Raw genomic sequence first — 13,205 nt, 5'->3', positions numbered from 1 at the left:
AAAGAACCCCAGTCGATCAAAATTTCCGAAGCCCTGAACTACTGCGTCCCTCATTATCATCGCGGCGGGTAAAGTTCTTAATAGCAGAGCTTGGTCTTGTCAATCCTTGCTGTGTGCCTCGTGTCGTTTTCTTTCGCTGTTTATTGCGATGGATGAAAGCTAACGTTGAGGCTGTACACTTCGAGCGATGTTGTCTGTACTGCCATGAAATTCCATATAAAATGCTTGTACGATTAGATCAGCTCATGCGGCAACAGAACGCCTTTGATCATGGAGCACTTCAGCCAACGAAAATTTGGGCACGCAAATTTAACAGGGAACGGAGGTGAACATCACAGAAAACTTCATTTGCAGCTCAAAAAAGTCGGGAGTTTCTTAAGATGGTGACGAGGGCCACGTGACTCTACACATTTAGATCAGTTGGGCTGCTTGCGAAATATTCATGTCAGATAAAAATATGACCATCCTTATAGGTTGCACGATTCAATTGCTTTCAAGCCGCGTGTCCGGTAAGGCGCTTTCACTCCAAAAACGGTGTATGCGCTGTAAGCACCAAGTAAAACTCACGACAGGAGAGTAATGAACGCAGAGTTGCAAGAAAGCGCAACGAAGTGTCGTCAAGTATTTTCGCGTGAGGCAGGGGGTCCGTAGGCGAAGAAAGTGTATAGATTCTTCGTACTATCTGTCTATGTAGTTTTTCAACAGTTTTACGGCATGGATCGCTATAAGAGTGAACAAACCAACCGCCAACCGCAGTAATGTGCGCATAACGTTCTTATTGCTACTAATAACATTATAAGCCTTCGTTAAGAATTGGTTTCACTGCTATAGCACCCGCAAGCTTGTGTAGGTGCAATGCGATACAGGTACTGCTCTTGCATATCGTGAAACATATAATTCATTCGGTGTCTTCTATCGTGGTGTTTGTGACAACACTACTTTTGTTTTACGGGTTAAAGACTTATGTACTAATCAATCTCATCCGCGTATGTGAATTGCTTTATGAGGGCAACCTGGATAACATGCTTGGGAAAAAATAAAGGAGCACGTGTTATCGTAATTTATATGTCCGCCTATGGTTCCATGCTCGCTTCACCACCTTTTGAGCAAAAAGGCTGTCGACTGCTGCTGAGTGAAATAGCCAAGTCCCAAGGAGAACCCATAGACCTGTTCGACCTCATTCTCTCCAGTGCTTTGAGCAACATCGAGATGTTCGTGCTTGGCTACCGGTACCCATTTGGACACCCAGAACAGAAGCGTCTCTGCAGTGCACTACGGGTTGAATTCATGACTAATCGAGCCGGGAGCGTGGTGCTATCTTTTCCGTCTCTAGCCAGGACGTTATCCTGGTACCTGCCGTCCTCTCGTATGGCCAGAGTCATGAGAACCATGAGGTCAATTGAGGAATTCGCAAGGTGAGCCAAAGTTCCCGCAAATTGCATTGACCAAAAATAGTTGAGGAGTTGAGCCTTAAGCGATATCATGTCCCACACTATCCATGGCAAATGGTGGGAGCCGAATTGTTCGTGAAACAACAGTCTCTACGGAAAACATTTTTAGGGTGATGGAAATACAAAGCTTTTCGTAACGATAAACAACTCATGAGTCCTTGAATACTGCTGTTGGAAAGTGTAGTTTAAGGTTGTGAAGTTAGGTTTGCACGAAGTTTACCAAACGAACGCGACCGGGAAGGGATGCGACGTTCCTGCACCGCCACAGCGAACAATGACGATATGGTCGGGTTGGTCGACTGTCCGACACTACGCATATTAAGGAATTGGAACTTGTCAACAAACACGGGTTTATTACCCGAAGATGCAGCACAGTGGGATAATCACGGGATTGCGGGTGGAACAGGGTAGCTTTGCAAGACCAATGGAGTGCGCTCGCCTGCGGCGCTACGGCTATAACCCAAAGGGAGGAGCCGATCGCACGGACGGGAAGTCGCCTGCCAAGGCAGCAGGTGAACCCCTCGCTGCAGGCTTGAGAACATCTCTCGCGGTGACGAAGCGCCAAACTGTTGCCAGGTTCCACAGGCGGCATAGTCAAAAGCGAGAGAAATTGTAGCTCAAATCCAGTGTTGTAGGCGTTACTAAAAAAAAAGTAACTAAATACGTTACTCGTTACACTATAAAAAAAGGAACGCGTTACCGTTACCGTTACCGAAAATAAGTAACAGACGTTACCTCTGCCGTTACTCCGCAATCATAAATTTTAATCAATGTGTCTTTGCTGCAGGAACCCACTATAAGAATTTTTTAAATATCAAATTTAAGTTTCACATAAAGCTTCGAATCCAAACAACGACTTTACCGAAAATGCTGATTTAACGAGAATTATTTGCACTAATGTACCGGACCTTCTAAATGTTATAGTGGCTTTATGTTGCCTGTAGAGTTAGCTACATGTGATGGCTTCTGACTCTGGCTGCTCTGGCACATGGTGAAGCCATTTTTCTCAATGTGACATTATACACAATATGAGATTCAGTCATCAAAGATATCCGCAAAGAAAGCATCATTGAACTCTCAAGAAATTTACAGTAATTCTGACGGCGTGCTTCAACTAGCAAAATAGATGAGCAAATTTTGTAATAGTAAAGAAATGCTTCAATGGCCTAGTCACGAAAAAAATATCTGTGCATACAGATTTTTTTGTTCACTTTAACCTGTATAATTACCGCAAAAATTGCAAGCGTCACTGGCGCTGTCACTGGCGGCCAATACGCACGGGCGTGGTACAGTGACGTATGCTAGCGCGATGTGCGACACTGGGGAGGATGATGCACGGCATGTGCCGAGGTTATTGCCGCCACGCTTCCGTTTAACGGCGATCCCCAGTGATCCAGCCGCGCGGGGCCGGCACTACGCGCAAGCAGGGGAACGAGGCGCAAGGGAAGGCGCTGTCGATTCCCACAAGACCTAGCGTAATGAATAAAAACTCAAGTGAGCAGTGCTTTTTTATGTGAGAATCAAGTGCGATGTCGCTTATTGCTCTAAAGATCTAAAGACAGGGCTAACTTTGCGTGTGTACCTATGTGTATGAGTCGTACAGCCGCGGTGTTGATGTTTTAGCTTACGTTTTGTCTCGTTTTTCATCGCTTGTTGTGATTTACTGCGTACATTTAAACAAACAAATGGTGCTGTGTTACCAGGGAAGATAAAGAAGGGCGACAGTTTCTTTCGCGCATTGTGCCATATTGTGCCATGTTCATGCTCCAAAGATCTAAAGACAGGGCTAACTTTGCGTGTGTACCTATGTGTATGAGTCGTACAGCTGCGGTGTTAGTGTTAACTAACGTTTTGTCTCGTTTTTTATTGCTTGTTGTGATTTACTGCGTACATTTAAACAAACAAATGGTACTGTGTTACCAGGGAAGATAAAGAAGGGCGACAGTTTCTTTTGCGCGTTGTGCCATATTGTGCCATGTTGTAGGCTTTGTATTATGATCTTGGCGAAGTTTCTACTCCACACAGATTTCACAGTTGAAAAGGCGATGCGTGTTATGAAAATATGTAGACAAAGGGATGACAGTTTGTCAATTTCCATGTTTCCGTCAAGTGTTTTTGCAACTATGTACAAAGAAGCGATGAGCACGTTTTTTCGAAGGAATAGTACGTGAATGACCTGAGAGATAACGCGGAACATAATGTAACACCTTCTTTTGCAGCACCCACCTGGGCCGTCACATGGCAACTTTAGATGACAAGGAAGATCGTGACTTCATTGACGCCTACTTAAGAAAATGCAAGAAACACGATCAAGCGGCTGATTTAACGCACAGTTGTGAGTATGAGTTCTTGTTCCCTTCGTTTGTTTTGATACGCGCTTTGATTTAGAAACAGACACTGGCCTTCACCTATCGCAAACCTACATAGGAACCAGGGACGTTGACATATGTAATATCGCATGGCAGAAGAGTAATATAACCGCCGGCGTCACAAAATATGAATGGCGTAACGAGCGAGTGGTTGAAAGCTTACCACCTAGTACAAAATTATCAACCACAATTCTTCATCATCATCAGCCGCAGCATAAACAAAGTCTGTAGCTGCGTAGGTGCTCAGCTAAACAATTTTTTACAGACGCTGAGGGGATACATAAACTTCGCTAAATGAGGAATTATGCAGTGATTCCACTCCCGCGCCAGCTGCGCCAAAGTGCGCCAAATTGTATTTACTGCGCCATCCTGATAATATCGACGAAAATTGCGCCAAACTGCGCCAAAGCCTCGGGTCTGGGGGCGTCTGTCAACGGCAATCGCACCGCCGGCGCGTCAGAACATGTGCAGCTTCATCTTGGGGCTGCCAAAGTCGCAACCATGGACCAAGATTTATTCCGCTGAATAAATAGCGCTCGCGCGTGCGTCCCGAGCAAGCCACGATGCCGCGCACGGTGCCGACGCAGCTTCTGTTCTGCAAGTCGGCTCGACAGCAAAACGCGCTCTCCGTAGAGGCTCGTGACGTCTAGGCCTATCGGTAGCGAGAAAGTGCGACGGCGATTCATCGGCGGACGTCCCCTGTTCCAGAAACGCTGCTGATAGCTCGTTTCAAGCGTCCCGCGGCACGCAAGGAAAGCAATGTTCAGTAATCACTACATGCGTGCCGCTGAAATGTCTGTCACTTCTGTTTCTGGACATCGCGGAATGAAATCTGGGATCGCTAGCAGTAGATATATGGAACAATACCAAATTTTCCTTGCTTCGCGTTTATGAAAGAGCACACGAATGGTGGGAACGCGTTGACACTTTTCCTCAGATATACTTTATCGATGAATCTTCATCCAGAAGAGCCTTTTCGCAATTCCTTCCCTCAGCACATCCGAGTTTGTAATCACTCTGCGGTAAATATCCCCTAAAAGGCCCTGCCCTTTCGAGCTCACGTGCTAGGGTTCTAATTCGAATTTATGCTTGCTTTTTTAAAAATGTAATCTCATTAATAAAAGCTTATCTCCTGGTCGGAGCAGCCGCAAATGCGCAGCTGTCAGTAGCGGGCCCGTCGCTGCCGGCCCACAGTGAAGCGGTTACGCCATGTTACATGTCCGCCCCTCGCTTTCGAGGGTCAATAGCTGACGGTTAAAAAAACTCAGGGCGAAGCAATGAATGCGATACCAACAAATTGTATTGTTAAACGAAGTAAGGCTAGCAGCTAACTCTTTTGGATCCGATCTCGCGTAACTCAACAAAACGCTTCATAAAGGGAATATGGCCGCTCCAGGAACCGAAGCGTTTTCGTGCTCTAAGTTCTCTAAACGCGAAGTAAGCGTTGAGAGCACAGCAAGTTTACGAACCGTCACCTGATGTCTCGAGATAGCTCGCGCGCAAGCGACTGCGCCCTTCGAACGATGCGGTCCCTTCCCCCCCCCCCCCCCCCCCCCTCCGCTCCCCTGGCGTTCCTTAGTGCTCCTTACGAAAGACGGGCGGGGCGTTTCCCCTCTGTTTGGTGAGCAATCGACGGCAGGCCCGCACGCGAGAAGATGTTATCTCAGGCGCTCTCCGTGCGACGGAGACAGACGGCCGCTTCAGCCGCGTTCGTCGCCAAAGCTCGCGAGCTTTTACCCGCGGCTAGAATGCACGTGGTGATGTTATTAATTTGGACTTTATACGGAAAATTAGGGCAACGAAGACGGCAAAAATCCACCGAGAGTGTCCATATAATGCTATCACAATAAAAATTAAAAAAAAAAGAGCCATTTCACTATGTGAAGGGGATGATAAGCGAAGCTGTTTCGCGCACGGCACAGAGGTGTCATGGTGGAGGACCGTTTGGTATGTAAGGCCATGTTGTTAACGGCCAGGCTGTTAACGTCCAATACGCAATATTATCGCGAAAGCCTTAGATTCTTTATCAAACACGAAAATTGACCGTCGGCGGCGTCAATCGATTGATGAAAAAAAATCATCATGTGATGGCGTCATCACACGTCATAGATCGTCAAAACTTGTGACGTCATCATGACGTCATATAGTATCGTGACGTCACGTGATGACGCCATCACATGACATCGTCGCTTTACACTGCTTCCGTGATCGGTGCGTCGATCATGGAGCTAGCGCAAAACCAGGTGAGGTACAGAAAGCTTGCAGAGAGGAAGGGGGAGCATCGACCCGTCGATCTATAAGAAAAAGAACCTGGCTTTCGCCTTGGAGAATGCATTAGGGACAGGGTGACTCTTTAGAATTGAGGCACTGCTGTACATCGCGGCGTTTGTCTACCACGTCTGCTGATAACCACATAGATGTATTTAGAGTGTTATTTCATAAAATGCAATTTTATTGAACCGGTATTCTGTTTCATCGTCAGAAAGAGCGCGAGTACACGGGACTAGAAAGACAGACAGGACATTGCGCTGGCTAACAACATGAGCGTTTATTTCGTACTAACACATATATACGCTTCCTTGGAAATAGATAAACAAGAAAGGATGAGGGAGAGGGAAGCCCTACGCCTGCGCCGTGACTAGTGCATGAAAAAGCAGAGATCAATCACGGAGGTAATTAATCTCCTTGTTGGTTAGTGCGATGGACAGTGCGCTTACACATGATGGCCCAATGGAATGAATCGTGAACGCTTCATATATTTCCCGGGCGTTAGTGTCGAAAATATTTGTTAGTGTCGAGAATAATCGCCGAAGAGGTTAATCCAGAACACTCAACTGCATGAGTCTTTATTTTTTCATTAGCGAGTCAAGTATGGAGTTCTCCTGAGATGACTTTTTCCATGAGATTTGCAATGAATCGAAATATTTCTAGCCTTCATAAGAGCCCCATAATAATATTCAGGGGCTTGAATGTTAATGCAATATGCTTATGTAGTGCCCTCCAGGATGTAAAATTTGCTGCACCGGAGTGCTCCCAGGTGCAAAATTTTCTGCTCCAAAGTGCTCCAAGATGATAATTTTTGCTGCTCTAAAGTGCTCCAAAACGGAAATTTTGATGCTCCAAAAATTGCTCCAAATCAGAAGTCCTCGGTAGCATCACTGAATTATGGCGTAGTGTGTACTTTAGTACTTCGCTTAACGCTGATAATTTGCTCTTAGTGGGTGCCTTGCAACTGTACTTCCAGTAGTCGCTCTTAGGGAGCTCACAAAGCCCACTCCTCCTGCTTCGCTGGAATGGTGCTGCAATTGCTGCGCTGACTTGCTGTTTTTTTTTTCCTTTATGCGCCATAGCTGCCACGGGCACCGTTGGTGGTGGCGGCGCGGTCGACAACGCCACCAATATCAGCTGTTTTTGTGAGCTCATAGCAGTTTACGCTTTATTAAACTATGATATAGAGGTCATTGGATGATAACGTGGAAAGTGAATTTGAGGGTCCCTTTAATATTGGCATCAGTACCACCGATAAAATGAACTGAGAGTGAACACGAATATTCCATTATTGCACGTCAAACTGGCGTTCCTTGCAGCTGGAACGCAGCGCGAAGAAAGACAGCATCAGTATCAGATAGAAAAAAGCCTCCATATTGAAGCTTTGTGGGATTGCTGGCACACAGACTGTCAGAGTGACGAATTCCAGATTTCGAAAAAGACAAGGCATAGTTTCGCCGCAAGCGCGAAGCAGTGATTGCGATAGCAATAAATTGGAATGTTCTACGCAGAAAGGCTAAGAGCTTGACACTTACAGCGCTAGGCTCAAGCACAAAGATGAACGCACGAAAAGGACACACAAGTATATACAGGACGAACGCGAACTAACCGTCACAGTTTTTAGTTCACGCTAGACCTGGGTGTGGCTATGTGTTCGTGCGTCCTTTGTGTTCTAGCAGCGCGCTGAAAGATGTCGACTATGCACGACCAACTGTGCCGTACTTTGGCTCTTCTAGCTGGCAGCTCACTCGTTTCGCAAACGCAACCGCTGCAGCGAGCGAAGTGACATTCATGAGGTCTATAGCTTCAACCGAAAGTTTTCGGTGAAAGCAGAACACTTACAAACCTTCCCACTCAAGACACAAACGAGCGAACACGGCCGACCACGCCCTGTAGGTCAAAATACAGCGCGCAGGCGCGCATGTCAACTCCGGCGAAAGTCGAGCAGGGCGGCAGCCTTTAAAGAGCGTCTTTTGTGCCATCTCACCGGTGATAGTGGGCATGCCTCTGCCACGCTGAAGCTCCACAGAGGTATGCGTACCGCCAGTGGTAAATGGTGTATATAAATATCTCGCCGTTAGTATCGTCGCGAAACGCGCGTACTTCTCTTTGCAGGATTCGTAGCCACTGTTGCGAAAGGGCACAAAGCACTTGCCCATTCTTCCGCAGCGCAAAAACATTTGGCCCCTATGACATTTTCAAAAACAAGTTCAAAAAGCAACGGCAGCAACAAGAAAAAGTGCGTGCACTGCACGGCTAACGTAGTACGTGGGATGTGACGGCGAAACCCCATATGCGTGAAAATGCACTGCACAGCGATGAACGACGCTATGCGCGACGAAACGGGCCGTTCGCGCGACGTGTCGCGTGGTCGACATCGCGCGATAACTCGATTTTTCGGATTTGGAAACCATCGCCCACGTGCCGGACGTGCTTTGCGGCATTTGCCAGCAGCCCGCCACGGTCCGCAGTCCGGCGCGCCATCTGTCGGCACGCGGAAAACGAGAACTTAATCCGCCTGTCTCTAACAGGGTGTCGGAACGGAAGGAAAACCGAAACCGAAAAACGAAAAAAACGATATTTTGGGCCGGAACGAAAGCGTAACCGAAACTTTATTTATTATTTCGTTCCGGAGTGAAAACGAAATTTTTCAATCGTTTTTCGGTTCACGAGAAAACTTCCCAATCCGGAGTAACTAAGCTCGTGCAATGTGAGCATATCTGAGGGTATAGTATTAGCGCGTACTTCAGGCAGGAATTCCGAAGCAAAGATATGTTGAAATTGTGCGAAAAACGAAAACAGTAGTAACCAGAGATGTTTATATTAACGCAAGTGGATTTTCGCGCGCCTGTCACGCAGGCCAGCGTAGAGAGGGCATTGTCGGCGCTGAAGTTTGTTACAGCGAAAGCTGTTATGAGATAACAACAGCTGATTTTGGTGCCGTAGTTGTCCACTGCCGCCGGTGTCCGTGACCGCTATCGCGTGATATAAAAAAAAAATTAACGAGAAACAAATTTCTAGGATCGGATGGCATTTCAACTCGCGCCCTCTGCGTGGCAGTCGGGTCTTCTACCACAGTGCCACGCTAGTGGTTCTATGCTTGCGAGGAGCGCTTCACAAGCGTGAGTGCTGACGAGCAGTGCGGCCCAGTGTTCCGTATTCGATACAAAGGCACAAGGTGCCCGAACGGTGCCCTGTTCCAATTAATACCAGCAGATCTAGAGGGTCTTATTCCTCATTAACCAAATCTTATTTTTCTCCATATTCACAACCGCTCCAGACGCGTGGCAAAACTGCTTAGTCTTGAATACTACTTTTGTCAGCATAAAAATAAGCTACGTCGTCATTTTAGCATTAACACATTTAAGCATACACAATATTAAAACACCACCATTCGTTCAAACATGCTGACCATGCAAATACTATAGGTAGCGGGAGAACTGCCCCTATAGGAATTAGTAGGGTGCTTGTACTGCACGACATATGTAACCAAGCTACTATCCCACGACATTGGTAACCTGTTTTGCGTACTCTTGCATTTCTTAATGCATCTGATGACATCAGCTTTATGGGGCGTTCATTCTTAACTGAATAAAATTATCAAGATGCCTTTCTTACGTGGAAAAATTACATTGATGGAATTGAACTGCCCGGCCATTCCCGTAGTGCGAATGGGCTAAGTTTTTTCATTCCGAGGAATTGAAAGGAATGGAATTGCGGCAAGTTATAATTCCCCGCAATGGAATTGAAATGGAATGGAGGCGCCCATTCCGCCACACTGCTTCCCACCCACTGCAGTGCTCAGCCATAATTCTTTATCATCATCAGTCACAGCGCAAAGTGCACATAATGTCTTACAGATGTGTAGCGTGTACCACGAGACTCCGAAGAATGACGAAAAATGGCATAGTGGGAACTTCTGTACTTCAGAAGAATTGGGATGATTTATGGCGTAGTGGGTACCTTGCATGTGAACTTGTATTATTGCCCCAAAAGACTCTCCAGCGGGCTCTACAAAGTCCGCTCTTCCAGCTTTCGTTGTGACTGTACTGCGAGTGTCGTGCAGGCCTGGCGATCTCTTTATCAGAACAGTGGTCTCGCACATCAGAGAGTACACTCAATGACGTGCTGCTTCTGAGATCGTGCTCACTCCCTTGACACAAAGCATTGAGCCCACTAAAAAATTCGTATTTGTGTTTTGAGAAAATAAATACTATGACTTTGAAATTAATACTGGTTTGTGCTAGTTGGTAGAAATTCGGGGTAGAGTTACTTCCGCTCCTCTGAAGAACGTATTTTACCCTTGTCCCACTTTCCTAACAGCAGGGCAAGTAACTACATCAAAAATACAATGTTCGTTAAGATTACCTTAACTTCAAATTTTTCCATTAAAAAAAAACCGTTACGAACCGTTACGGAACATTTTTTTTCGTTCCGGAACAGAAACGGAACGGAACTTTTTGCGGTGGAACGAAACTAAAACCGAAACGAAAAACATTTCGTTCCGACACCCTGGTCTCTAACGACCGCTCCGTTCGCACCGTTCGCTCACCTAAATTATTTCTTGCACCGTGGCCTCCTCTTACACGCGGCGACAACTTTCTGCGGCGGCATAGCCAGACCTACGGGGGCGGAGCTTCTGCACATGTGTAACTGCGCCAAGTAGCCCAAGTGTAGGCGGTTTCGGTTTTGATTTTGCAAGAGTGATGAACATGTGCGTTTTCGGACGAACGTTTACGCCTTATGATGTTATCTGGTAAATAGCGTTATCAAACATAGGTTACTATAGCTTTATTCGAAACCCACTGCAAACCTTGATGTACCTCTGGATGGTGCACTGAAGGAACAAATACCTGGAATCATTGTTCAAACTTCTGCGAATCACATTACTTCATCTGCTAACATAACGCTGATCAGCCAGCGGTTCAAGTTCACGTGCAACACCTGCACCTTACACTAATGTTCGGTTTTTTTTATATAAAAAGAATATTGTGTTAATTCTGTACAGCGAAGGAACGCAAGAAGTTCTAAGGGAGAGTTCGATTTTATTTCTGGAAGAAAAAAAAACACAGTCAAGCAGAAACTGCGCAATTGGAAATCTTATACGTAAAGAGGATAAACCGTTTCCTGAATATCGGTGCAAACAAGGCTGGCATTGTCATTTTTCAACTCTTGAGATGCTAAAGCTATCTGGAGACGCTCACTTTACTTTGTCAGGGGACGTGACGGTGCCAAATGACAGCAGACATCTTAGCCATGACCAACCGGGAGCGGGCGTCTGCCATTTGTTATTCCGAGTGACGGAAACACTCTCTCTTTCAGTCATGTCCCAAAAACGCTGTTTTTGCACAGCAAAAATTGCCCTATCGACATAAGCGCGTCTGTTGCCCAGGCGAATGTCTGCACTGGTACTTATATGATCGTAACGGACTTGCATTGCTCTGTTCACAAAACGCGCCAAAAGCGCCTCCGGTCGTATAGTTTGACGGGTCTATAGGCGTGCGCATGGAGGGGGGGGAGAGAAACAGGGGGGCGGCCGCCCCCTCTAGTCACCTAAGAGGGGGGCCGCAAAGTCTGCCTCATGCATTGATTTAGTTGGGAGGGGGGCGCCGCGATGAACCTTTGCCCCCACCGCCCCTGATGCGGTCGGTATTACTGTCCGCGATCTTCAGCGCGACGATATTAGTGATAGTAGGCAACCGAAATAACGACCATGCATGCAACGCAATTTATGAAAATGGTCATTTCTTTTACGTACCGTTTCCAGTAGCAGTTTTGTATTCAAGCACCTGGTCTTGCTGAAGACTGCCAGTTCGCCGGCGTAAATGTGGCGATCGCGATGAGAGGCCCAATTGCGCTGGTGAGACTACTTCTACACAACCTCTTTCCGCCTGTATGTACGCAGTCAACAAATAGCCAGCAACGCATCGCTGTCTTCGTTTTTTTTTGTACTCGATGAATACAGATCATCTCACCAACACGCCGTCGTGCTCTCTTACACGCTTCGATGTGCGCCTGCTGCATCCGAACGCAGGGGCGGATCCAGGGGCATTCTTTGGAGGGAGGCGGGGGTTTCCTTAATGCGGTCGAGGGGGAGGGGTGTGTTTCGCAACTCGCAGTAACTGAAGGGAAGAGTGGGAGAAGGCGAAGACACATGATTTCGCAATAAGGCGTGCATTTTTCAAGATATTGCAACATCCTTCTCTCATCGCGTGCGGCGCGTTGAAGTGCTTGCTTGAAACTCTATAGAGAGGAACTAGTGTGTTGTATATGAAAGAAGATGAGGATGGTCGCGTGGGGACATGGAATAAAGAAGATGATGTTCAGGCATCGGATGAATTGTTTCTCTCTGTTCTAAATACAACATATTGGCGACGAGATTTCAACCCATGCAAGAGCAAGAGTCCTGGTGATTTCTGCTGCATCACCACAATGAGCATTCCGGGACTGCAACCGCCACCGCCTTTCCTGCCTTCGCCTGGTCATCCGGCTGTCCCATGGGACCAGTGGAAGCAGGCCTTTCAGACGTACATGGTGGCTTCTGGAGCTTCAGAGCTTCCAGCCGAACGCCGACAAGCTATCCTGCTCACATGTCTTGGTATGGAGGGGCAGCGGATCTTCTCTACACTGAAGCCAGCGGACTTGCTGTCTGGCTCTGCTTCCGCTGCTAGTCCTTAGAGCACAGGTGACGCCGGGTCGACGAATGACGCGTATGACTCTGCAATCGCCCTGCTTTCGGACCATTTCAAGCGTTCAGTCAACGTCATCGTGGCTCGACAACGGTTCAGTCGCCGTGCTCAGCATGCAGGTGAGACAGCGGAAGAATACGTCGCTGCTTTACAAATCCTCATTGCCGACTGTAATTTTGGAAGCCTCACTGATGAGATGCTACGTGATCAGCTTGTCTCGAAAACGACGAATAATCATTTACGTGAGCGGTTACTTTTTGAGGGCTCCTCACTGACGCTCTCACGAGCTCTAACAATTGCTAATCAGTACGAAGAAGCCGTGAGTCATGCTAAGGAATTTTGCGAGTATGCTTCAGTTCGTCACGTAAAACAGCGCAAAACTCTTCGCGGTCTTCTGAACAACCAAATGAACGCACAACTTGTTATAA

The 13,205-nt window shown here is 47.0% G+C and overlaps 1 protein-coding gene across 1 annotated transcript; it reads left to right on the top strand.

Moving 5' to 3' along the window:
* The first annotated feature begins 1,083 nt into the window (after window positions 1-1,083).
* On the top strand, window positions 1,084-12,766 carry LOC119385471 (uncharacterized). The gene is made up of 3 exons (XM_049414002.1): window positions 1,084-1,415; window positions 3,671-3,786; window positions 12,468-12,766. Exons 1-3 carry the CDS (start codon window positions 1,084-1,086, stop codon window positions 12,764-12,766), a joined length of 747 nt encoding a protein of 248 aa, XP_049269959.1.
* Window positions 12,767-13,205: the final 439 nt, after the last annotated feature.

This window comes from Rhipicephalus sanguineus, chromosome 3, assembly GCF_013339695.2.
Source record: "Rhipicephalus sanguineus isolate Rsan-2018 chromosome 3, BIME_Rsan_1.4, whole genome shotgun sequence".
NCBI classification, from domain to species: domain Eukaryota; kingdom Metazoa; phylum Arthropoda; class Arachnida; order Ixodida; family Ixodidae; genus Rhipicephalus; species Rhipicephalus sanguineus.
This window is presented reverse-complemented; position numbering and strand designations above follow the sequence as displayed.